The 24,503-nt window shown below is 50.4% G+C and overlaps 3 protein-coding genes and 1 long non-coding RNA gene across 5 annotated transcripts in view; 2 read left to right on the forward strand and 2 right to left on the reverse strand.

Annotated features, from left to right (window-relative positions):
• The first annotated feature begins 1,971 nt into the window (after positions 1-1,971).
• Positions 1,972-6,640, forward strand: LOC308462373 (interleukin-25-like). The gene is made up of 3 exons (XM_080980056.1): positions 1,972-2,369; positions 4,398-4,630; positions 5,366-6,640. Exons 1-3 carry the CDS (start codon positions 2,352-2,354, stop codon positions 5,619-5,621), a joined length of 507 nt encoding a protein of 168 aa, XP_080836182.1. The 5' UTR covers positions 1,972-2,351; the 3' UTR covers positions 5,622-6,640.
• A 242-nt stretch (positions 6,641-6,882) lies between these two features.
• Positions 6,883-14,065, reverse strand: LOC308462436. The gene is made up of 3 exons (XR_013979161.1): positions 14,007-14,065; positions 8,007-8,154; positions 6,883-7,199 (listed from the first exon to the last, which is right to left on the reverse strand). It is a non-coding gene; the product is annotated as an uncharacterized lncRNA (long non-coding RNA).
• Positions 10,457-15,685, forward strand: CMTM5 (CKLF like MARVEL transmembrane domain containing 5). The gene is made up of 5 exons (XM_080979985.1): positions 10,457-11,071; positions 12,997-13,149; positions 13,656-13,751; positions 14,027-14,105; positions 15,329-15,685. The coding sequence occupies exons 1-5, from the start codon at positions 10,589-10,591 to the stop codon at positions 15,343-15,345; spliced, it is 828 nt and encodes a 275-aa protein (XP_080836111.1). The 5' UTR covers positions 10,457-10,588; the 3' UTR covers positions 15,346-15,685.
• A 1,447-nt stretch (positions 15,686-17,132) lies between these two features.
• The window catches only part of LOC308462190 (myosin-6), a 60,310-nt gene continuing 52,939 nt past the window's right edge, over positions 17,133-24,503 (reverse strand). For both annotated transcript variants that reach the window (XM_080979586.1, XM_080979587.1), the window contains 6 exons: positions 23,689-23,892; positions 22,664-22,789; positions 21,992-22,267; positions 20,473-20,568; positions 18,247-18,381; positions 17,133-17,264 (listed from right to left, as the gene is read on the reverse strand). In XM_080979586.1, the coding sequence (XP_080835712.1) occupies positions 17,244-17,264; positions 18,247-18,381; positions 20,473-20,568; positions 21,992-22,267; positions 22,664-22,789; positions 23,689-23,892 (858 nt within the window). In that variant the 3' untranslated portion in view covers positions 17,133-17,243. The remainder of the gene's footprint in view (positions 17,265-18,246; positions 18,382-20,472; positions 20,569-21,991; positions 22,268-22,663; positions 22,790-23,688; positions 23,893-24,503) is intronic.

Here is a 24,503-nt window from a genome sequence, read left to right on the forward strand (position 1 = left end):
CACTGAATGTTACTAATATTTCTATACGTTTCCAACATGACAGCATTTTAATATGCAATGAGCAATGTAGCCCTGTCCTGACTGAGGAAGGTTCCCCTGTGTTTTGCAGCCTGTCGTGGAACTGAGCAAAGGAGAAAGGCAGCAGAGGAAAAGCCTCACTCAGGGCAGAGGAAAAACAGGTCGCCGCTGAGCCCTGGAGATCAGAAAAGGGAGGTCCTGGGGTTCAGCTGTGGTGTACAAAGAAGGTACCCCCCCAATTGTAGCCGCTTTAGGGTGATGTGCAGCGACAGTGTCTCACGGGGGTCAACCCTCCCTGCCGCAGCTCCTCATTTGACTGAGTGACTCAGGCACAGCCGCCTTATCTTTCAGGGAAGGGCCAGCAGCCTTCTGAGAAGCACCTTTGGAGGAGGGAATCCTAGAAAAACAAAATAGCTTTCCAAATTTTCATAACCACCAGGAGAGCCCAGGCCAAAGATCAACATGACTGCCCACGCATCAAACTGCTTGCCTGAGGGGACATCCCTCCGCCAGGACCACACCTTGACCACACGGCCTGGGCTCCCTGCCAGAACCAGGAGGGGGGTGGACTCTGGACCGAGCAGGTGGACGGGGGGCAGCTCGGCTCCTGAGCTCAGCATCTCGATCTTTGCAGAGGCTGTGGGGTCTGGCTGGCGTGCTGCCACCCCTGGGAACTGAGATGCCAGGGACCCAGAGGACCTGGGCGAAGGTCAAGGCTAGAGACACATTTCCAGGTTGCTGGGCCCCCTCCTCTGGCCCAGGTGGGGGGCCAGCCCCATTGTCATGGACTGGGTGGCCCCAGAGGAATGGTGGGAGGGACCAGCTGGGGGACCCCCAAGGGAAGAGGGCTCAGAGCCTGAGGATCAGCGGTCAGAGGAAGATGGGTGTTCAGAGGGAAAAGACTGTGGGGCGGGGGAAGGTGTCAGGGACGGAAGAGGCAACAGGGTTTAGCGAGTGGGGAGAGTGTGGCAGAAGCTGAAGCAGGAGAGCAGGGAGGCCAAGAAGCAGAGATGGGCCAGACTGGAACAGAGTCCTGGATGTCTCCTCCGCCTCCTGCAACAAACTCCCCTCCACCTGGTCTCCAGGAGCTAGTAGAGGCATGAAAAGGGTGGAGGAGAGGTTGGCTTCACGCTGGCGCAGTCTCTGATTGCTTGGGGGTAACCCTGGAGAGGAGGGGCAGCTGTGGGGAGGCAGGAGCCCTCAGTCTCAGCACTGCTTCCTGGAGGCAAGACCTGCCAGAGAGGAGGAGTTGCTGCGCTCATGAGGCCTGACACCCCTCTGCAGAACATAGTTTTGCTAATGAAGAGTGAACTGGAACATGCAGGCTGTGATCTACTGCTGGCTCGCTCTTGACCCATGAAGCTATTCCCCAGTCCATGACTCCATGCGCTTCCAAGAAGAGAGGGGGCATTAAATGTTCTCAGCACCCACTGCTCAGTGCTGGTGCAACAGCCCTTTGAGGGAGAGCCTTGCAGCAAGCTGTGGAGCACCAGAGAGAACCTCCATGGTCAGGGGCAGTCTATCTTCTCTGAATACCAGGTAGCAGGGAGGAGCCGGCAGGGAAGAACTCACACTCTCATGGCTCATCCTGGGTTTTCTTGAGTAGTGTCTGCCCTCAGGAGAAAGGACTCTGGATTCAGAGTTCAATAAGACGAGTCCGTCTGGATGAGGCCTATGACCTGTCTGCTCCATCATCCTGTTCTCCCACTGGCCAATCAGATGCCCCAGAGGGAAGCAGGAAAACAGGACCTGAGCACAACGATGGACGCTGGGCAATTGGTCCCGATCCAAGAGGGCTCCTCTGGTCTTCTCAGAGAAATTGCAAGGTGCGTTCGTCCTAGAGATGATGCTCCAAGCGAGAATTTCTCCATCCTTATCTAGTTCATGGCACAAACTCTTGGGTGCTTGTGGGTCAAATGTCTGGACCAGAAGATTTAATCTGTAAAAAGTCAAAGCAACTTATGAATAGGTGGGAAAGTCCTGCTATTTAAAAGCTAATTCCATCTTGGAAGGAAGGAAGGAAGGAAGGAAGGAAGCAAGGAAGGAAGGAAGGAAGGAAGGAAAATTCAATTTTCTCAGGTGCTAATATCTCACTGGGCCTGAGTCCCTTGATCCTGGGGGGCACCTTCTATTACCCATCCAGCATAAGGTAAACAAAAGAGACATTGATTATACGTTCAGGAAATAGGCGCTCAGTTCTTTTTTTTTATTATTCCAAAATTTGCATGGAATAAATGAATGGAATCTTGCCGGCGATAAAATAGGGATCCCGAGGCTCAGAGTGACAGCAGTTCCCAGAGCCGTCTACGAGGTCCTGCTCCCGGAGATCTAACATGGAGAAGACTCAGCTGGTAAGTGCACCAATCCTGCTCCTTACACGGAGGGAAGGGGCAGGGGGAAGGCTGAAGCAGGGTCCGCAGGGAGGCCCTTTGGGTTCTGCTGCTAGTTCCCAGAGATGTTTGGGGGGCTAGGAATTGTGCTGTTGACTTCCAAGCATAATAACAGATGAATAGCCCCCATCCTCAAAACCTTCAAGCCTCTCTCATAAGAACCTAAGCAGGGTCTTCTGGGATCCAAGCGGAGATCCTTTCGGCTTCTGAGACGGGGCAACCAGATGATTTTTCTGAGGCACTCGGAGGCCCAGCCCCCTCCCGCTCTTCCTTGCCAGTAACTGCTATTCAGAGGTAGAGTGCTGCTGGTCTTGGAGGTTCCATTTTTGTCCTTAAGGCTGAGACCTGTCCAAGGGCCTTCCCTCCTCTGCCACTGCTTCGCCTGATCCCCCTGTCAAAGCCACGTCAGACCATGGCTTCGACCATCTTGTGGAGTGCGGGGAATTATTTTTAATGCCTCCTCCCCATCATTCCTCATATGAGCCAAGCTGGCTGGGACTGGTGAGAGTGGTAGCTTTAAATATACCCGGAGGACAACCCATTGATTTATCATCTTGCCCACCTTTCTCAAGTTTCCTTTCTGCGATGACTCCCAGTCTAGTGTTTCTCAAACTTGGATCTCCACTGTTGTTGGACTACAACTCCCATCATCCCTAGGAAGCAGGACCAGTGGTCAGGGACGATGGGTGTTGTAGTCTAGCCGCACGAACCGGGTCTCCCCCACCCGATCTAAATGGAATCTGATTACTGATCCTTCGTTGTGCTCTATATTATTCATTGACTCCTCATCTGTTTAATTTCTGTCCGTCTGGAAACTTGGTAGGCATGAGGTGGGACTAGGGACACGGCAGCCATATTGATCCCTGTATTTTGGAGACGGGAATGAATTTCCACCCTCAGTTCACTCGGTCTAGCGATTGTGTGGGGCTGCCCTACTTTGCTCCCTGGCTCATTGAGGTGAGCTAGAAAAAGAGGGGGGAGAGCAAAGGCCACTTTGTCCGAAGGGCAAGCATTGTCCTGACTTTGGCACGTGAGATTTCCAAATGGGGGGGGGGGCGAATGGCTGGGCTGTGAGTCTGAATCCCCCCCACCCCACTAAGGGGTGAGCACCTGAAATGTAAAAAAAAGTAGCATGTCTGGGAAATGGGACTAACCCAGCCTTGTTCCTTGTATGCTAGATATTGATGTGCAAGGAAGTTGCAGCTGTTGTCTTCTTCCTTCCATCCCTCTCATGGGGGAAATTCCAAGTTTCCTCATGCATTTACTTAGCAAGAATGACAAGCAGCTTCATCAAAGAGCTCCAAGTGGTGTGTGGGGGGGGGGGGGAAATGCACATAAAACACAGCTTAAATTTTAAGTGTTTATCTATATCTGTATAGATATATTGCATTGCTATATATAAAATATATCATCTACTATATAATATACTTATCATTAGAGTATATATGTTTAAAATTATTTTATTTTACAAAAATGGTTGAAATGACGCAGTCCAGGAAAGACTGTACCACTTGATTCTGCCAATTTTGCAGGCAGGTTTTTGGAGAGATCCCTGCCCACGTCATTCTGGGAATAGAATACAGTGGTACCTCAGGTTACATACGCTTCAGGTTACAGACTCCGCTAACCCAGAAATAGTACCTTGGGTGAAGAACTTTGCTTCAGGATGGGAACAGAAATCTTGCTCCAGCAGCAGCAGGAGGCCCCATTAGCTCAAGTGGTGCTTCAGGTTAAGAACAGTTTCAGGTTAAGAACGGACCTCCAGAATGAATTAAGTTCTTAACCTGAGGTACCACTGTACTCCAACTTAGGAAGGCTGCGAGGAAAAGGGGGTGGGAAATGGGCTACTAGATTTCTCCGTAAGGCAAAATAATATTTGGAGCAGTCCCATTTGGGCTGTTCCACCATGACCAGTTGTGACCGCTGCCCCCTCTTGCCTTTCCTTCCTTCCTTCCTTCCTTCCTTCCTTCCTTCCTTCCTTCCTTCCAGGCTGCGATGTGTTTCCTGCTCTCGACGTTTGTGGCCAGCCAGGCCTTCCAATGCATGTCCTCCTCAAACTGTTGTGAAGAGACGACACTCAATGAAGTCGTGAAGAAGCTCACTGCCCATTCCTCCCAGTCCACCCAGTCTGCCCGTTCCTCCCGGTCCGTGTCTTCCTCTGACGACTGCCGCTCGATTCCTGGTGTAAAGAACATGGCCTCCAGTTCTCCTTGGCGATATGTGTAAGAGAGAACAATCGTACCTTTTATTCCTCTGCCCCCTCATCCATCCCATTTTCATAGAATCGTAGAGTCGGAAGGGACCCCAGGGTCCTCTAGTCCACCCCCTCCCTGCAATGCAGGAATCTCCAAGTGTGGTCTCCCATCCAATTTGAAACCATACTGGACCCTGCTTAGCTTTACGAATGTGCTCGCACTTTTATTGCTGCACCACCGACTGGAAATAAAGAGGCATCCCTTTGGCCCTGCCAGGCACCACCAACAATGCCCTCCAGATTTCACAGAGAGCTCAGCTGGTTAGAGCAGGGGGCTGAGGGGGCCGAGGTTGCAGCTTCGATCCCCGAATGGGACAGCTGCATATTCCTGCCTCGCAGGGACTGGTTGCTCCTCAGGGTCCCTTCCAGTCAGACCAGTTTCAGGGGTGACTGGAGTTCCTTTCCAAGATATCTGGAGGGCACCGGGTTGGGGAAGGATAATCTAACCCAGCATTAGTCCCCCAAAGCTCCTCATCCCACACTTTTTATTTTATTTTATTTTATTTTATTTTATTTTATTTTATTTTATTTTATTTTATTTTATTTTATTTTATTTTATTATTTTATTTTATTTTATTTTATTTTATTTTATTTTATTTTCCCTTTCACTCCACAACCGGCATCCCAGTGCACTCCCCCATCAGACCACCATCCAGTCATAATGGCTCAAAGACAGACCTGTCCTTTCTCTTGCCTCCCCCAGGGAAGACTCTGACGACTCCCGCTACCCTCGACTCCTCTGGAGTGCCCAGTGTATCTGCCAAGATTCCTGCGTCTCCTTGAAAAATGCCACCCAAAAGAGCTTCGTCCATAAGGAGCGAAACGGGGTGTCTGTCCAAATCTTTGCCGACACAACGGTCTACTATCGGAGGCCTTGTGCGAATGTCAACAAGTCCTTCTACCTCGAGAGGCGGAAATATCCTTTGCCCGTGGCCTGCACCTGTGTCGCCATACTGTGAGGCTTCGAAGCGGGAAGGGGATCCCCAGAGCAAAACCGTGGATGGGATTCAGAGGGAGGGAGCCTCTGAACACGTGCAGAGTTCATTTCCCTCACAGGCTGCCACCCGCACGTCCACCCACAGGACCTGGGTACACCAGAACCTCGCTGTCTCTTTGCTCATTTCTAACTTCAGAATTAATTGCAGTGAAAAGGAAAAGCTCCCTCAACTGACCGGTTGAAATCGGATTCAAATCTTTGGCTTCCCCCAAAGGTCACTGAGGAGCAGCTGGAACAGCATCAAGAAGGAACAGGGATCGGGGATGGCGTTTCTGGCGCTGTTGCAGAATCCCAGCCCCCTCTGGGCCCTTTGGGGGGCTGTCAGGACAGCGTATCCTAGAGATGGTTGGGCTTTGTAGTGTAGGCCATGCAGGGAGAAAGCAAAAGGGCTTGTTCTAACACACTCAGATATACCAATTGGGGAATATTGGATTCTATTACCGATAAACACAGATTAAGTAAATCCTTTTCTCTCTCTTACTGCAGTTTGCCCACCCTGCCAAAAGTCGGGAGTCAACTTTTTCTCCTGCAAATGCTCCTCTGCCTTCTAACGTGTGCTTAGCTGCGAATTTTCTGTTAGAAGCAGAGGAGCATTCGCAAGGGAAAAAAGTTGGCCACCCACTAAATATCGCTACATCTGGCCAGATACTTCTAAAGACATAGGAGCAGGGTCCACAGAAAAAGCTGGCAACTCTAAGTGACATTAGAGAATAAAGTTAGCGAGAGGCAAAGGAAACGGCGACGGGGGAAATGTTCACGCATGAATTGTGGCAGGAGCAACTTGTTACAGAAGAGTATTCCCTGATAAGCCTTGCCATCCCCTATCCTGGCTTGTACGTGTGACCCTCTGCTCATCCCTATAGCTAGTAATGCCCGCATTTATAGGTCAGGATCATTTCTCAACTATTTGTACGCTTGCACTAAAATCCGCTGTCTCTTGTCTGCTGTCTCAAAGAAACTTAACCATCTTGCCTTTTTTATTTTAAATTTTTCAATAAAACATTCCAAAGACAGCAGAATGTGTCCAGCCGTTTTAATCCAGAGAAAACAGGGCTCCCCCTCCCTTTGCGGGCGGTTGGGCTAGATCAGGGGTCCTCAAACTTTTAAACAGGGGGCCAGTTCACTGTCCCTCTGACACTGTTGGGGGCCGGACTATAGTTTGGGGAAAAAATGAACGGATTCCTATGCACACTGCACATATTTTATTTGCGGTGCACCAAAAACAGGAAAAACAATACAATATTTAAAATGGAGAACGATTTGAATCAACATAAACTTAGAAGTATTTCAGTGGGGAGTATGGGCCTGCTTTCGGCTAATGAGATGGTCAATATCCGGTTCCATATTTGTCACTGCTAATCGTAGCAAGTGATGCAAGATTACCAAAGAGTCCTCCCCTGGTCTTTCTCAGCTGCATGAAGGGGGAAATACCTCACAATGTCAATGAGGAGAAAATTGTCTGTGCTTGAGTATAACCTTGTTTGATTTCTTGCGATGTTCAGTTGTCTGGTTTGCTACTTCGCAAAATACTAATAAACCGCTGCACAGAGAGAGAGAGAGGAAAAAAGAGAGAAAAATGAGAACGGAGCCTCGACTGAGGTAAAAGTAAAAGCCGTCCCTCCCAGCACAGGCTAGGCTAGGCGCCCCCAGTCTCCCTCACCCCGGGAGTGCGGCCACCACCAGCCCAGCCAAGTGCTCCTCTGAGGCGAAAGAACGGGCGGGTGAGCGTGGGCGCACGTTTTGATCTCAGGCCTTGCCGCTGCCTCCCTTCCCTTCCTTCTCCAAATGGCAGAGAAGGACTCCTCCTCGCCGCCTCCCTCCTCTCCTCTCCTCCAAGCTGTGTGGGGAGGGAGGATGGAAACATGCATAGACCCGTTAGCAGTGGTTCTCAACTTGTGGGTCCCCAGATGTTGTTGGACTACAACTCCCATCATCTCTGAGCTCTCGCCTTGCTAGCTAGGGGTGATGGGAGTTGTAGTTCAACAACATCTGGGGACCCACAGGTTGAGAAAGGCTGTGTTAGAGGGCCGGGTTCAGGACCCTTGTGGGCCGGATGCAGCCCGCGGTCCGTAGTTTGAGGACCCCTGGGCTCGATGATCCACTGGGTCCCTTCCAACTCAGCCCTTCTACGATTCTGTGATTCCCTGCGGCTGATACGTCGATGGCCTTTCCGTGAGAGTCCCAGACTTATCCTGAGGAATATATCTTCCTCTCCCTCCGCTTTCCTCTCTCGCCAAAGTGTGCTGACTGCTCCCGCCTTAGATTTTGTGCATGATTCCCGAATGACGCTGTTACACTACTTTTCCTTTGGGAATATACTTAAGGCTTAATGGAGCCACGCTGCTACCTGCAACGATGATGTCATGGTGCCTGCCGCGTGATGTCATCATACTGGCCACCACCCAAGAGCACAGAGAACCAGCTTGTGCCGTGAATTTGCCACGTTTCAATGTCACTCAGCTTCATTTGGGGCAAGAATCTGGTGCAGGGAGCAGCTGTCGAACAGACAGAGATGTCACAGGTGATGCAAGACAGTACACGGGAAAGAAAACGCACCACCTGTTGCATTTCCTCCTGCTGCACACAAGATCCAGGCTCAGAAGTCCAGCCAGGGCGGCGGGAGATGGTATCCCGCTCTGTAACCACTGGGCAATGCTACCCCCAAGGTCTGTGTGGCTTATCTGGTGAGTTGGATATTACAAACACCAAACTCCCCTGTATTAGTGCCAACATTTTCCAGGCAAGAAAAGGTGTGGGAACCTTCCTGGGACTTCCTCCCTTTGTGTGTGAGTTGTAGCTACACAGTGATGGGGTGGTGGCACTCTGCACATGCTCAAAGAGGCCTTGCCTGTGTTGGTTACTGTACATATTCTCAGATGGAATTTTGACTTCTGGGATTGAGATTTTGGAAGGTGGAATCAGAGGCTGCTTGGGCCCAGGGAAAAGGAGAGCTCACTATCCCCCAGTGTCCCATAATTCACATCCATAGCATTCCCGTTCTTGGGATTCCCACTCTGTTTACTTTGCCATGGTTACCCAGCGTATTATCGCAGGTATTTTCCTGCCCGTCTAAACCGCGGAGTGAGATGCAAATCTCCTGCAGTAGCCATGGAAAGCCGGCTGGGATTTCCTTCCGAAACAAAGTGACACGGGTGTCCCTGGGAGACAGGAGAAAAACCTCTGGCAAGTGGGGGGGGGGAGGGGCTGTGCCCCACCTGCCCCACCCAGGAACACCTCCATCACACATCAGAGCGAAGGGAATCCTGGAAATAGAAAACAGTGACCATAAGGACAGAAGAAGACTCTGTCTCTCTAAATGTCTCTCCTGTTATTTGTATTTTTATAAATGTCTGTCACTCTGTGACCACATTGCCTGCCGGTCTGCCAGAATCAGATCCAGGGGGTGGGTTTGGGACAGAGCAGGCGAGTTCGGGGAAGCCTGGAAGATCAGGAATGGGAGTTCTCTGCCAGAACCAGGTGTGTGGACTCTGGACCGAGCACGTGGATGGGGGGGGGGGTGTCCCTGGGAGACAGGAGAAAAACCTCTGGCAAGTGGGGGGGGGGAAGGGGCTGTGCCCCACCTGCCCCACCCAGGAACACCTCCATCACACATCAGAGCGAAGGGAATCCTGGAAATAGAAAACAGTAAGGCAGTGATTTTCAACCTTTTTGAGTCCATGCCTCCCAACACTTACATTTTCCTGGATGGCTCAAGTTAGTTAGAGCATGGTGCTGATAATACCAGGGTTGCAGGTTCGAATCCCGGATGGGACAGCTGGATTAGAGTCGGGCCCCTTCCAACAGTTCTGTGATTCTTCTTGATCACTCCTGCCCCATTTGTGCCCTTAACCCCGATCCACTGCGCCTGGCTTTCCGAATCAGAGAACCTTAAAGACAGCATTGTTGTTTAGTCGTTTAGTCATGCCCCACTCTTCGTGACCCCATGGACCAGAGCATGCCAGGCACTCCTGTCTTCCACTGCCTCCTGCAGTTTGGTCAAACTCATGTTGGTAGCTTCGAGAACACTGTCCCACCATCTCGTCCTCCGTTGTCCCCTTCTCCTTGGGCCCTCCATCTTTCCCAACATCAGGGTCTCTTCCAGGGAGTCTTCTCTTCTCATGAGGTGGCCAAAGTATTGGAGTCCCAGCTTCAGGATCTGTCCTTCCAGTGACCCCTCAGGGCTGATTTCCTTCAGAATGGAGAGGTTTGATCTTCTTGCAGTCCATGGGACTCTCAAGAGTCTCCTCCAGCACCATAATTCAAAAGCATCAATTCTTCAGCGATCAGCCTTCTTTATGGTCCAGCTGTCACTTCCATACATCACTACTGGGAAAACCATAGCTTGAACTATACGGACCTTTGTTGGCAAGGTGATGTCTCTGCTTTTTAAGATGCCGTCTAGGTTTGTCATTGCTTTTCTCCCAAGAAGCAGGCGTCTTTTAATTTAGTGGCTGCTGTCACCATCTGCAGTGATCATGGAGCCCAAGAAAGTAAAACCTCTCACTGCCTCCATTTCTTTCCCTTCTATTTGCCAGGAGACATCATTGGTTTTCCGCAACTCCCAAGGAAACCTTTCCAAGAGAGCGGGACGCGCCCTGCCCTCTTCACCCAGCGACCCCTACTGGCGGAAAAGCGCAAGTCCCTTTCCCCAGTGCCCGAGGCGCCTCCCCTGCTCTCTACCGCCCCCTGGCGGCCTTTTCTCGTCACTGCAGCCCCCGGGCCCGTCCACGCCCCCCCCCCCCCGCGCCCCACACTTCTTTCTTTTCCTCCCACGCTCTTGCAAAGCATCTGAACGGGTCGCGGCGGAGAGAATGCGGTCCATTCACTTCTGCCCTCCGGCCTCCCGTCCCCCCAGACAATGCGGCCCTTGTTCTCCCCGGGGCAGCCCGTTCCTGGCCCTCGAGCGACAATCCTCCTCCTTGTCCGGCCATGGGGTGGGGGGCTGAGTGGGTAGGTGGGCCCAGAGACTCGCCACCCTCGCCACGGCCACCCCTCGTGGTCCTGGGGGCCGGAGAGGCACTCGGGGGCCAGGAGGCAGAGTCTCCCTTCTGGAGCCTAGACGGGGCGGACCCTTTCGTTCCTCTCCATCCTCTCCCTTCATTTCATTTTTCCTCCTCTTCTCCCTCCAGCCCCCTTTCTTCGGGCTTCCTCCCCGCCTCCCCGGCGTGGAAATCCGGCTGGGTGCCAGGTGGAGAGAAACAGGCTCCGTCTTTCATCTCTCCCCCCCCCCTCTTTTTTTCCTTGGGTCTTCCCCCCCCCCCCGACCCTCTTCCCCCAGCAGCGCCCTCCCTCCGGCCAGAGGCAGCCAGCAGGATGGGCGAGCCCCAGGAGGGACCTGGGGGGCTGCGGGGCTTCTCCCTCGACAAGGAATTCCTGCGCTCCCCCAAGGGGGTGGTGATGGAGGCAGAGCTGGTAACGGAAGACCCCCACCCACCGCACCCTCCTTCTCCTCCTTCCCTGCTCCCCCCCTGTTTCTACCCCCCTCTCTTTTCACCCAACACTTTCTCTCCATCCTCTAAGTCGGTGGTGCCATGAACTAATATTTTTTAAACTCCGGAGTCTGGATTTAAAATGGTCTTTTGGGGAAGCCCCTCTCTGAACTGCTCAGGGATCATGTTTCACTTAGCTAATTCAGAAGTGGGTCTGCCAATCCTGCTGGGGGGTTTTATTTGTGGGGGGTGGGGTATGGTCCGGCTCGTTCTTTTGCGTGGGGCCCTGGTGGCCCCTCTCTCCTTGCTTTCCTTTCCTTCTGCCTTTCTTCATTCATTTGATTCATCCCTTCCTTTTAAGGACTTTGCCTTTTTTTTTCTTCCCGCTTTCCCCAATCATTCCTCTTTCTTTGCATAAAACTAAAGAATTGGAGAGTTAGAAGTCTCGTCTAGTGCAACCCCTTGCAGTGCAGAAACCTCTGCTTTTCTTAATTCCTCCTTCGCAGACCTCTCCCTCCTTCCTTTTTCCTCTGTTTGTCTTTCAGTCCTTCCATCTGGCTGGCTTAATTTTCATTCCCTCTCTGCTAATTCCTGTGAATCCCGTGAATGCCTCTCTCTGCCTTTTTTGGCTCCCCTCCATTCTTTGGGAGGGGGTTCTCCTCTTTGATGGAGGCTTGGGTGGGTGGGGGTCCACTTCTTTATCCAAAATGTATAGCCCAGAGCTGGGGTAAGGAAGACAGTGGTTTTAAGGCAGGGACTGTGGGGGGAAAGGGCTTATGGGAGATTTTATTCCAAAAGTCTGTGCAGTGGGGTAGATGGAGAAATGAGAGGAGAATAAGTTTTTGCTTTGAACAAAACCACTAATTTTCCACTGGCCCTGAGCACAGGTTGGTTATCTTTGTGTATACATCATATACACATGATTATCATTATTATATATATTGATCTATAGAATCCAAAAAACGAAAGCACAGGTCTGTGCGAGTGTCTGGATCCCATACATTCAAAGTTTCTTTTTTTTAATCCTCTTTAAAAAAATCAAATTGCTTTGATTTTGATCATGGTCCCCTTTCTAATTATGGACCACACTCCCATTCCTTCTTGATATATTTTATTATCAGCTCAGTAAATCACATAGCTAGTTCCAATACTTCTTATTGACAATTACGACAACTTTTCTTTTTTAAAAAAACCACACATTTTTTCTTTCGTTTCTTTTCTCTAAAACTCGTTTGCTGTTACAGGTATTAAATTTCAATTCAAATATTTGGGGGGGGGGTGTGTGGAAACCAAATATTTGGGGGGGGCACTTGTGGGTGAGGGGAGAGCAGCCAAAATGTAGAATCATAGAATTGGCAGAGTTGGAAGGGACCCCAGGGGCCATCTAGCCTAACCCCCTTGCAGTAAAAGGATCACAGCTAAAACATCCCTGGCAGAGAGCCACTCAAACTCTGCTTAAAAACCTTCAATGGAGTGGAGACCATGGCAGTGGGGTCCGCTTTTGAGTTCTCCAGAAATCTTCATGGGGGAGATGTCACTCAAAGCAGGGGGAGCGTTTCACTTGAAAGGTATTTTAGAAGGATGGAAGTGGTGGGACCAGTTTCTGCTGGTTTTTTTTCCCAAAGGAAAAGTTCCAAATCTGCAACACTGAACGCAGAGCTAAGAGGAGAGATCGTAAATCCAGAGCAAAGGTGTGGAATTTTTGTGTGTGTGAAGATGAAATCAGGCTACGAATTATGCCATCTGGGATCATGAATTGCTGGGAAGGAGTGTGTGTGTGTGTGTGTGTGTGTGTGAAGAGTCCATCTGAAAAGAGTAGGATTATATTTTATATATATGAAAGTGAGCCCCCCTTGGGAATGCACGTCACACTTCTCCTTTTGCCTCCCGCTTGCCCCCTTCCTCCAGGGCCTCTGCTTCCTGGTCTTCCTGCTGCTCACAGCTTCCATTTCCGCCTACATGGGCGCAGCCCTCCTGGAAGTGCTGGTGACACTGGCATTCTTGGGACTGCGGGCGACGCACTACTACGAGCGCCTGACTCGCGTCAACTGGCCCTGCCTGGTGGGTAGCCATGCTTTCCCCATAATCTCCTTTGTCATGCTCCCCGCGGCCAATGTCTTGCCGAAAGAGGCACTGGAGTCGACTGAGCAACACCGAAGCGTATTGACATGCCTTCCCCTGTGCCAGATTTCCTTCTCGTGCTGCGGCAGGACTGTAGCTTTGTCTGCCTTCCTGGATTGGATTTTGCCATTTGCACGCTTTCTGATACAGTGGTACCTCAGGTTAAGTACTTAATTCATTCCGGAGGTCCGTTCTTAACCTGAAACTGTTCTTAACCTGAAGCACCACTTTAGCTAATGGGGCCTCCTGCTGCCGCCGCTGCGCTGCCGCTGCACGATTTCTGTTCTCATCCTGAAGCAAAGTTCTTAACCCAAGGTACTATTTCTGGGTTAGCAGAGTCTGTAACCTGAAGTGTCTGTAACCTGAGGTACCACTGTACTGGTTTCAACTGGTCTTCTCGCCTGCAGCTCAGGCCTTGATGACCCTCCTCTCTCCTCCCACCACAGGATTTCCTTCGCTGCATCAGCGCCGCAATAGTCTTCACGGTAGTGGCCTTTGCCGTCATTGCTGCCAGCCACGAGGGATCTGCCGTGTCTGCCTTTGTGAGTTATCAACCCTCTCCCTAAAAACTCCCCTTTCTGGCCACGCCCCTTATTGGAGCCCCTCCCCAAGGGGCGTGGCATATAGACAGCCAACCCACTGCAAGGCAGGACTGTGTGCGTTCTGTCAGAGACCTGGCTCGACCTAAGATATCCTTCCAAATGTGGGGTGCTTGAGGGGTACCACCCCCAAAAAAATTCCACCTTCCCCCAATCTGTTATCGTTCCCTCCCCTCCTGCCTCCTGCCATTCACTCACAATTCTTGGTCCCTTCGCAGGTCTTCAGCCTGATTCTCATTGCTGTCTTCTGTTTCGACGCCTACAAAACATACAGGGCAGAAATGGGGGCAGACCAGGGTGAGTGGCGCCGGGGAGAGGGGGCTGCCAAGGGTGGGTGCAATGGTGGCATGGATGAAGTCTGGGGCAGAAAAACGGGGGCCTCCCTGGAGCGGTGAACGGAACGATCGGCATTTTATACCGAATTTAAGAGGGCAGGTCCCTGCCCCACTGAGCCTACAGTCTGTTGGATTTTTAATGTTTTTGTACAAAGTTTTTTCTCCTTTATAAATCACGTTAATTTTTACTTATTATAATGTATCAGATCTACTAGTTGTGGTTCATTTTTTTGAATTGAAGGCTTGTGAAATAAGGAGCCTACAGTCTAAAGTTTGACACAGGGGAAACAGGGGAAAGGGAGGGAAGTGGAACAGGTGGATCAACCGAGAGGCAGCATGTCAGGGGTTGCCAACAGTGTGCTCGTGGGCGCAGCGGTGCTCTTGAGTTCTTCCCCTGGTGCCCATGACACCCCTGAGCCCTTCCTCGCTGCCCCCTTGCTCATGGTGGTGGTGGTTACCTAGGATTACATAGAGTTGAAGGAGGAAGCTGGAAGAGTGACGCTCTGTCCCATTTCCTCTTTCAGCTCTATGTGCTTTTAAGGCTCAGGTCAGTCCTGCCTGATGCAACATTTAACGTATATTTCGCTCTATAAGACGCACCAGACCACAAGACGCACCTAGTTTTTGGAGGAGGAAAGCAAGAAAAACAATATTCTGAATCTCAGAAGCCAGAACAGCAAGAGGGAGCGCTGCGTAGTGAAAGCAGCAATCCCTCTTGCTGTTCTGGCTTCTGGGATAGCTGCGCAGCCTGCATTCGCCCCATAAGACGCACACACATTTCCCCTTACTTTTTAGGAGGGAAAAAGTGAGTCTTATAGAGCAAAAAATACGGTAGCTAGATCATTTGGAAAAGCAGAGTGTGCATGCCTGCATTCATTCTCTCTTTCTTTCTTTCTTTCTCTCTCTCACTCAGCACCTGCAATGCAACAATTGTTTTAAACTTCCACCATGTTGCCTCCTACTCTCCTTTTCTCAGAACTTAAAAAGCCCCCAGATGCTTCACCCTTCCTTCACCGGGTTTACTCTGAGTAGGGCTAGCAGCATTGAGCTTTGGCCAAGAGAGGGACAGAGAGGAAAGGCAGACCCACAGATGACAATGTACAACTTGCTGTCCTCATGGCAGGGTTGACTCTCCTCTGACCCAGAGAGGCAACTGACCTTCTTAACGCTCTTTCTCTCTTGTAGACCCAGATCTGGGCTGAGGGTCCCTGCGATCAACACACAGTTGCTGCTCCCGCCCTACATCCCTCGCTCCCCTGCCCCAGAGCCTCTTTCTGCAGCTTCCTTGGCCCCTTCTTCCTCGCTCTGAAGACAATGCTTCTACCTTCTTCCCCAGGGGCCAGTGGACTGCTGCTCACTGCTTCTGTGGGAGCAAAGGCCCACCCCACAACAGACCTTCTTGGTGCACCTTTGCTGAATCCCACCCCCATCAAACTGGAACGTGGATCCTGGGTGGCTGAGCTCCTGGGTGTTTCCCCCCCCTTCTTCCCTTTTGTATTTAACTTGATGAGGAGACGAAATTAAAAGGTGCTTTTAATATGGTACGCTGGCCTCTTATGTGCCCACACAGGCACGAGTGGGGGGTGCACATGCGCGAGTGTGAGCGCATGAATGTACGACCGCGGTGCTCAGGGCCCGTTTGTGGGCTTCTGGTCGTTGCTGTAATAACAGGATTTTGGGCTGGATGGGTCGCAGGCCCGATCCTGCGGCAGGACTCTTCGGATGCTCTTACGACTGTGCAAGGAGCACGTCCCACGAGTGGGGGTGCACAAAAAACCTTGGGCTTTTGTCTCTGCTCGCAAGTGCCTGGGTTTGCGGGTGGCCCACAGGGAGGCGCAGAGATGTGCGAATCTGAGGGAGTGTGCCAAAAGTGTGAGCTGAGAAAGAGGCGCGGAAGGAGGGTGATGGCTAGGAAAAAGAGAAGCAGAGCGTTGCGGAGGGGATAGTCTCTTGGTAGAGATGAAATGAGATAATGCTAAGGCAGGATAAAAAGGTGGACAGGTCCATGTACAATGGTATCTCGGGTTACGTTCCAGAGGTCTGTACTTAACCTGAAACTGTTCTTAACCTGAGACAGCACTTTAGCTAATGGGGCCTCCCACTGCTGCTGTGCCACCGCCACGCGATTTCTGTTCTCATCCTGAAGCAAAGTTCTTAACCTGAGGTACTATTTCTGGGTTAGCAGAGTCTGTAACCTGAAGCGTCTGTAACCCGAGGTACCACTGTATTAAGTTGGAAACCATTGCCTGTAAGAGGCCCCACATAATGTTCACACTCTGACTCATGGGTAGGCAAACTAAAGCCCGGGGGCCGGATCTAGCCCAATCGCCTTCTCAATCCAGCCTGCAGACGGTCCAGCAATCAGCGTGTTTTTACATGAATAGAATGTGTGCTTTTATTTAAAATGCATCTCTGGGTTATTTGTGGGGCATAGGAATTCGTTTGTTTTTGGGGGTTTTCAAAATATAGTCCGGCTCCCCACAAGGTCTGAGGGACGGTGGACCAGCCCCCTGCTGAAAAAGTTTGCTGACCCCTGCTCTAACTTCTGAGCGTGGGAGGAAGGGGGAAATCCTGGCAGGGACCTCTCCTGTCAATGTTCAGTTTGACCACAAGAGGGAACAACTGACACCAGTACGAGCCAGAGAAAGCTATTGAGAAAACTTCAAGCTATCACAGTTGTTTGGAAAACCAATTTCCACATTAATAGAATAATGAAAGTCTTCTTTCAACAGCAACATAAGAAGCAGAGAGAGAGAGAGAGAGAGAGGCAGCTTTGTGTTAAGAGTTGCCCTCTTTCCCCCCCCCCCCCCGGGAAGATTCTTGTGCTTTTTCAATAGCTCCATGGCAGGCAGGCATTCAATAGGTGATGTTAAAAATCTATTCATGTTTAATTTCTGCCTGTTGCCAGGCTGTCAGTGGCATAGCGCAGCAACCCTATTCTCTCTGTTCAGCAAATGGGCAGCACATGATGAGGACGGCAATGTCAGGATTAAATTTGCTGTTCAACTTTATTAATTGGATTATATTAATGCTACATCTTATTCAGTGAAAGGGGCTGGAGAAAAAGCCCTTCAGTTCAACCGAGGATCTGAAAACCTCCTCACTCTTCATCATGAAGTTTCTGGAAGAGAGAAGCACAGAAGGAAAGGATGAAGGGGGAAAAATTAAAAGGAGGAGAGTATGATGAGCACAGAAATAAAACAAGGGAGACAGAAGCAGGATGCAACATTTAAAAGGGTAGGAGATGTGCTCTGAAATCACCTTTGCTGCCATGAAAACGTGCATATGTATTCATGCCCTAGGGAAAAACCTCCTAAACAATTCTGGAACTTTTCGTTGTATTGGAGAAAAGCTAGCTTTAAACAGGGGGGTCTATTGGCTCATGCCAATGCCATCACCAACATACCAAAAGCTACCTCCCAACATTTTGGAGCAGCTGTCCAATATGTTAACATTTTTGACTCAGAGAAGACCCGTTGAAATGAATTACCATGACTATTAATTTCAGTGGATCTACTCTGAGTAAAAGTTACTTTACCTTTGTGAATTTTGGGAGGGAGGGATGGGGTGAATGTGCCGGGTGTGGAGCTTAAGTGCAAATACACAGCCTGATTCACTGGAATGGAAAGGAGACGCCAAAGGCTTGTTCACACAATATGCTGAACCCAGGTACAAGCTGCCTCTACACATGCACAAGTGTTTGTGTGAAAGGGCGTCCCCACGTTGATTTGTGCAGCTCAGTGAACTGTGGAGGTTAGAGCATCAGACTAAGACCTGGAAGATGAGGGTTCGAAATCCCCGCTTGACCGTGAAGCTCACTGGCTGCCCCTCAGCCTAACCTACCTCACAGGGCTGTTGTTGGAGATTAAACGAGGGGGAGAAGAGCTGCGTAGACCACCTTGAGCTCCAAGGCGGGGTATAAAGGCAATTAATAACGAAATGATAATAAATTGTGTACACAGACTGTACGTCACGTGCACAACTCAATTGTTTGTGTACACAGACTGCGGCCTGGCTGAATGTAATGTGTGAACAGGACAAACGGCAAGTTGGGGTCTCTCCCCAGAGCCCACCTGCCTCCCTCAGCCAGCCACGACACTCACCTTCCCTCCCACATCGCGGGTCTTGGCCTTCAGCTTGTTGACTTGGGACTCGGCGATGTCCGCCCGCTCCTCGGCTTCATCCAGCTCGTGCTGAACCTTCCGGAACTTGGCTAGGTTGCTGTTGGCCTGCTCCTCCTGCGGGTGGGCCAGGGGGTAGAGGGGAAGAGAAGGTGGGAAAGCTCAGAAAAGGGCAGGCAGAATGATCCAGACTGTTATGTACTGAAGTTCTCACCCTGGGCCAGCAGGGGGATACTGTAGATAGTTATGCAAATAAGGGATCGAAAGTGACATTCAGTGATTGGATAGTTTTAGAAAGTTGTTACAGTTGCATTGTAGTGGAGCTCTATATAAGCAGGCTGACTGAACCCTTCAGTTCAGTTCTGTTCTGGCCTCTGAATAAACAAGAGCTGTTTGAAGAATCGCTGTGTCGTCTGATATGTTCTCCCACAACTTAACACAGACTCCTCGATAAGGGAAGGTTGCAGTGGCTTTGGGCAGGCAGCATGAGGGCTGGGTGTCAACTGTGCCAAAAAAGGCTTTGAGGGCCACATGCGGCCCTCGGGCCACACCTTGGAGAAAGCACATTGGGAAGAGCTGACATAGAAGTTTATGAAATTTCGCCTGGCAAAGGATAAAGGGTAGGCAGCAATGGCCCCCTGCTTCGATGGGTTTGAAAGAGGATTAGGCAAATTCAAGGACGGGAGGGCAATAAAGTCATAGGCAGTAATGCTTCTGAGTGCCAGTTGCGGATCCAGTAGGATCCAAGAGGATCTCCTTATGTTCTTAAGGACACCACGGTGGGTGGTGTTCATCAGACCTGCGTGACCCACTGCAAGGATTGGGGAGGAGAACGGAAGGTATTTACTGATCCACTTGTAAGAGAGATGGAACTGGGAAAAAGGCATGTGGTTACTGTATTTTTCGCTCCATAAGACGCACCCGACCATAAGACGCACCTAGTTTTTAGAGGCGGAAAGCAAGAAAATAAAAATTCTGCGCAGGGCATGTAAGCAGCTCTTGCTTTTCTTGCTTTAAACCCTTCCGTCCCTCCTCCCGCTTTGCTGAGAAGCCAGCAGAGCAAGAGCGATAGCTGCGCAGCGCCTCTTCTTCTGCTGGCTTCCCAGCAAAGCGGGATGAGACGAAAGGGAGCCCTTACAAGGGAGCGCTGAGCAGAGCCTGGGAGCGGCTCTTGCTGGCTTTTCCGGGAGGTGTGGGAAGGGACAGAGGGCAGCCTGTCAGTTCCTTCTCCCACCTTGCGGAAAAGCCCCCAAGACCGCACACATGCTCCGCGCGGCTCTTTAAAGGGAGCGCTCAGCAGAGCCTCCCGCCTGCATTCGCTCCTTAAGACGCACACATTTCCCCTTACTTTTTAGGAGGGGAAAAGTGTGTCTTATGGAGCGAAAAATACGGTAATTCATCAGACTGAAATTTCAGCCAAGGGTTTCCAGATTAACTGCGTGCGTCCTTTACCACCACCGAAACATTACAACCTGCTTCATTTCATCACCTTCCACCCAACCTGACCTGTAGAACTTGATCATGAAAAGCCAGCTAAGGTCTTGCAAAGTTTGTTCAGAAGACTTAAAATGAGAGCCACTAGCTGCTCAGGTTCAGGGAAGTTTTATCCTGCAAAGGAGCTCAAGCACCATATGGCTGGTTGTTTATACCGTCTAGCAAACTGTATCTTGCAAAGCATCAGGCAACCTTAGTTCAATCTAAGCATCCTGGCAGCTCAGGTTTAGCAAAGTTTTTCTTGATTTGCCAAGGGTGGCGCTGTGGGTTAAACCACAGAGCCTAGGACTTGCCGATCAGAAGGTTGGCAGTTCAAATCCCCGCAACGGGGTGAGCTCCCGTTGCTCGGTCCCTGCTCCTGCCAACCTAGCAGTTCGAAAGCTCGTTAAAGTGCAAGTAGATAAGTAGGTACCGCTCCAGCGGGAAGGTAAACGGCATTTCCGAGCGCTGCTCTGGTTCGCCAGAAGCGGCTTAGTCCTGCTGGCCACATGACCCGGAAGCTGTACGCCGGCTCCCTCGGCCAGTAAAGCGAGATGAGCGCCGCAACCCCAGAGTTGGCCACGACTGGACCTAGTGGTCAGGGGTCCCTTTACCTTTACCTTTACTTAGGCGCTGTGGAAGGTGCTATAATTTGACCTAGTGGCTATTGGGTCTCTGCAGCCATTGTTTTTGACAAGGCTGGCTGATAACTGTGGAGAGAACCTAGGAACTCACCGCTTCCTCTGCCTGTCTCTTGTAGGCTTTGACCTTCAGCTGCAACTTGTCCACCAGATCCTGGAGCCTCAGCAAGTTCTTCTTGTCCTCCTCAGTCTGCAGATGAGGAGAAATGGGAAGGAAAATGGAGGAGAAACCGTCACTTGGCATCCACAACTGTTTCTCCATAAATTGGTTTGCTTGCAACACCAAACCGTGGTTTAAACTAACGCCATCTGACAAACCATAGTTTGCAAGTAGCCACCAAACCAGGATCCGAAATCAAGTTTTGAAGCTGGTTTGCAAACCGCACTTTGGGCAGGCTGTGTTTTGGGATTACATCTGAGTTTACAAAATGAGTTTTGGAATAATAATAATAATAATAATAATAATAGTGCTCCTACTGCCCTTGGAGGTTACTGTTTAGGATAGAGTAAGGAGATTCTCAAAGAAGAAAGAAACTGCACAAACAGCCATTTTGCCTGTAAACCTAGAACGCAGGTTTGATGTGTAAATGATGGCATAAATCACAGTTTGGAGTTACAGCTGAACCAACCCTATGTGTAACTTTCTATAGGTAAAATCAGTGCTTTTTTTTCCCTTAAAAAATGTTTAGGGGTACTCTCATTTTGACTCAAGAAAATCACCATTTTATAGTTCAAATCGAGAAAAATAAATACAGTAAATGAACAAAAGTACAAAGATTTACAAAATGTTTAGGGATATGCATCCCCCTGCCTCCCCCCAGAAAAAAACACTGGGTAAAATCATCTCTGGTGTGCATACATATGCAGCGAACCTCCAGCCTGACTCAGATGTGCTTGCACTTTGCAAAGTCTCCTGATCAGAATTTCCCTTGACTTTCCAAACTATGGAAATCAGTTAATTTAGGAATTTTAAAACAATCAAAACTGCAAGATGGGATCAAATGTCACCAGTGAATACTTTGTGTTATGGTTCTAGCATTCATCCACTAGCCTTAAGATTTGCTTTCTTTTAAAAGTATCCATGGGATTTAAAAAAAAAAGAAACAACAGCAGTGGTTTTTTTAAAAAATAAAGAAATTTGGCCAAATTTTGAATTTCTGCAAAACTTCATTTGTATACCGCTTTCTGTTTACAATGAAAACACCAAAGCAGTTCATGTAGTCCTAAAACCACAACAAAAGTATTACGTAATAAAGCAATGGCGAGATGTGAATTTATATTGTCTCTAACAATGTAAACAGATAAATGAAACCTGGCTACAACCAGCCTGCTGATCCTCTGCCACAAGTGGTGAGAGTTCTGGCCGCTGCCCCTAGCCCTGCCCACCCCTGGCAGGTGACCCCCTGAAAAGAAGTTCCTTATAATGGAATGCAGCCCTCCAGCTGAGAAAGGGTCCCAATTCTGCTCTACGGCTCTCCTGTGTATTTTCCACGCTGGTCTCTTCTATGCTCAGAGAAGATACGATGCACCTTGATCGCCATATACATGGTTTTGCCACATAGCCTCGCAGCGTCCCCAGCTCATCCGGACGGACGCCGCCTGAGCCCCCGCACCTGGTAGGTGAGCTCCTTGATGCGCCTCTCGCACTTGCGCATGCCCTTGACGGTCTCGCCGTTGCGCTTCTGCTCCATCTCCAGCTCGTTCTCCAGCTCCCGCACTCGGGCCTCCAGCTTCTGCAGCTGCTTCTTGCCGCCCTTCAGGGCCAGCTGTTCCGCCTCGTCCAGCCGCAGCTGCAGGTCCTTGATGGTCTGCTCCATGTTCTTCTTCATCCTCTCCAGGTGAGCGCTGGTGTCCTGCTCCTTCTTCAGCTCCTCCGCCATCATGGCCGCCTGGAGGAAGCAGAGAGAATGCAGAGAATTACCTCAGTCTGGCAAACCCAATGCAGGCCTTTAAAATCCTGAGGGGAGGAGGTGATGGGGACAGGAGCCCATACTCCTCTCTTAAACAGGCGCTGCTACACCAAACCCCTGACCCTTCAGCCTTCAGGTGTTGGCGGTCCTTTGCTGAGACAACATCATCTTTCATGGCTCAGCCAACAGGGCCCACTGGGAGCTGTCTATGGTCCTGAACCTAACTGGGCTTGTGCAAATCCCAGCAGAACAAGATAGACGGCTAGAGGGTCAATACTTGCGAGGACAGGCAATTGGTGAAGGGGAAGGGGCAAAACTAAGCTTTAGGGTCGCCAGTTGTGGATCCCACCTTTCCATGATCTGATTTGTACTCACATCCGTGATGGCCTTCTTGGCCTTCTCCTCAGCGTTCCTGCACTCCTGAATTGCCTCCTCCACCTCCGACTGAAGCTGGGACAGGTCAGTCTCCATCTTCTTCTTCTGGTTGATGAGGCTGGTGTTCTGAGGGGAGATGGGCGAGTCAGAATGAGAGAAGGCGGAGTAGCGTCATGGAACGTATTAGGCCAAATGTCCACCTGGTCCATCATTCTGTTCTCACAGCGGCTGACCAGATGCCCATTATAAGAAGCCAGCAAGCAGGACATTAGCTCAACCTACTGGTGATTCCTAAAAATGGGCAGATTCAGAGGCACACCACCTCCGACAGTGGCTAGTAGTCATTCCTGGTCAATTCAGCTCAGATCCCATTACTTGGGTATGTGAAATTGGGAGTCAGGAGCTGCCCCTCTGTGGCTTCATCAGTCCCTCAAACCAACTGGAAGGTGATCTGGGTGGAGTGGAAGGGAAGAGGCAATGACAAGGAAGACACAGAGCAGCAGACCCAGCTGGAGGACAAAGTGTCAGCTGGCTGAGCTTCAGTAGCAGGCTGCAAGCTAGAGGAAGATGAGGATGAAGGGGCAGGAGAAGATGCTATCACTGGAAGCAGGCTAAATTGAGGGGTGAAAGATGGAGGCAATGAAGGAGATGAGAAGATGGAAGGAGGGGAGAGAGAGTGACAGGCAGGAATGGAGTTGGCCAGTGGAAGGGTGAGAGAAGGACTGGGGCAGGAAACCCCAATGGGGAGTCAAAGAGGAGGAGATGGAAGAGTGGGGATAGGCAGGGACTCTACACTTCAGAAAATATTGTCTCGGTTCAGGCAGAGGAATTCTGTAGTCCAGAACATGAACCAAGGACAGGCTCTCACGATGACAAGAGCACCCAAGTTCACAAGACTGTGGGACTCGCCTGGCCTTTGAAAGTAACAGCACCCTGTCGTTCTGCAAAGGGAAGGTATCAGCCCCCTCAAATTAGTGCTTGTTTGTTTGTTTTCACATATGAAATCAGGGTCATCCCCTCTTCACCTGGGAGTGGAGGAGCTGCACCCGCTCGCTGGCCTCAATCAACTCCTGCTCAGCAAGTTTCCGGCCGCGCTCTGTTTGCTCCACCACACTGCGTAGCTCTTCGAGCTCGGCCTGCAGCAGGGAGTTCCGCCTCTCTACTATGGCAATGTTCTCCTTCAGGTCTTCGTTGGCTCGCAGGGCGTCATCCAGTTGGATCTGGTTGTCCTGGGCAACCACACACACACACACACACTTATATTGTTTCAAGCTGTAAGTACAATTACAATTTCCGAGCACAATTCAAAGTGTTGGTGCTGACCTTTAAAGCCCTAAAGAGCCTTGGTCCTGTATACCTGAAGGAGCGTCTCCACCCCCATCGTCCAGCCCGGACACTGAGATCCAGCACCGAGGGCCTTCTGGCGGTTCCCCCACTGTGAGAAGTGCAGCTACAGGGAACCGGGCAGAGGGCCTTCTCGGTAGTGGCGCCCACCCCGTGGAACACCCTCCCTTCAGATGTGAAGGAAATAAGCAGCTATCCTATCTTTAAAAGACATCTGAAGGCAGCCCTGTTTAGGGAAGTTTTTAATATTTAATGCTGTACTGTTTTCAACACTTGATTGGGAGCCGCCCAGAGTGGCTGGGGAAACTCAGCCAGATGGGCGGGGTATAAATATTATTATTATTATTATTATTATTATTATTATTATTATTAAAGTAAGCCTCTTTCTTCCCATGGCAGGTATAAGCCTCCTCATAAATACCTCCCTGCCCTTTTGTGTGGGGCTGTGTGAACCTCCCCTCCCAGCCCCTCAGGCTGTGGTCCACTGAGGCGGGGG

The sequence above is a fragment of the Podarcis pityusensis genome (genome assembly GCF_964106645.2).
Source record: "Podarcis pityusensis genome assembly, chromosome: 13".
In the NCBI taxonomy this organism is placed as follows: Eukaryota; Metazoa; Chordata; class Lepidosauria; order Squamata; family Lacertidae; genus Podarcis; species Podarcis pityusensis.

Coding starts and splice junctions, on each gene's coding strand:
- LOC308462373 (XM_080980056.1), top strand. Junction 4,631..5,365: donor AGTTCTCCTTGGCGATATGT/GTAAGAGAGAAC, acceptor TGCCTCCCCCAG/GGAAGACTCTGACGACTCCC.
- CMTM5 (XM_080979985.1), top strand. CDS start 10,589: ATGGGGTGGGGGGCTGAGTGGGTAGGTGGGCCCAGAGACTCGCCACCC. Junction 11,072..12,996: donor TGGTGATGGAGGCAGAGCTG/GTAACGGAAGAC, acceptor CCCTTCCTCCAG/GGCCTCTGCTTCCTGGTCTT. Junction 13,150..13,655: donor GCGTCAACTGGCCCTGCCTG/GTGGGTAGCCAT, acceptor CTCCCACCACAG/GATTTCCTTCGCTGCATCAG.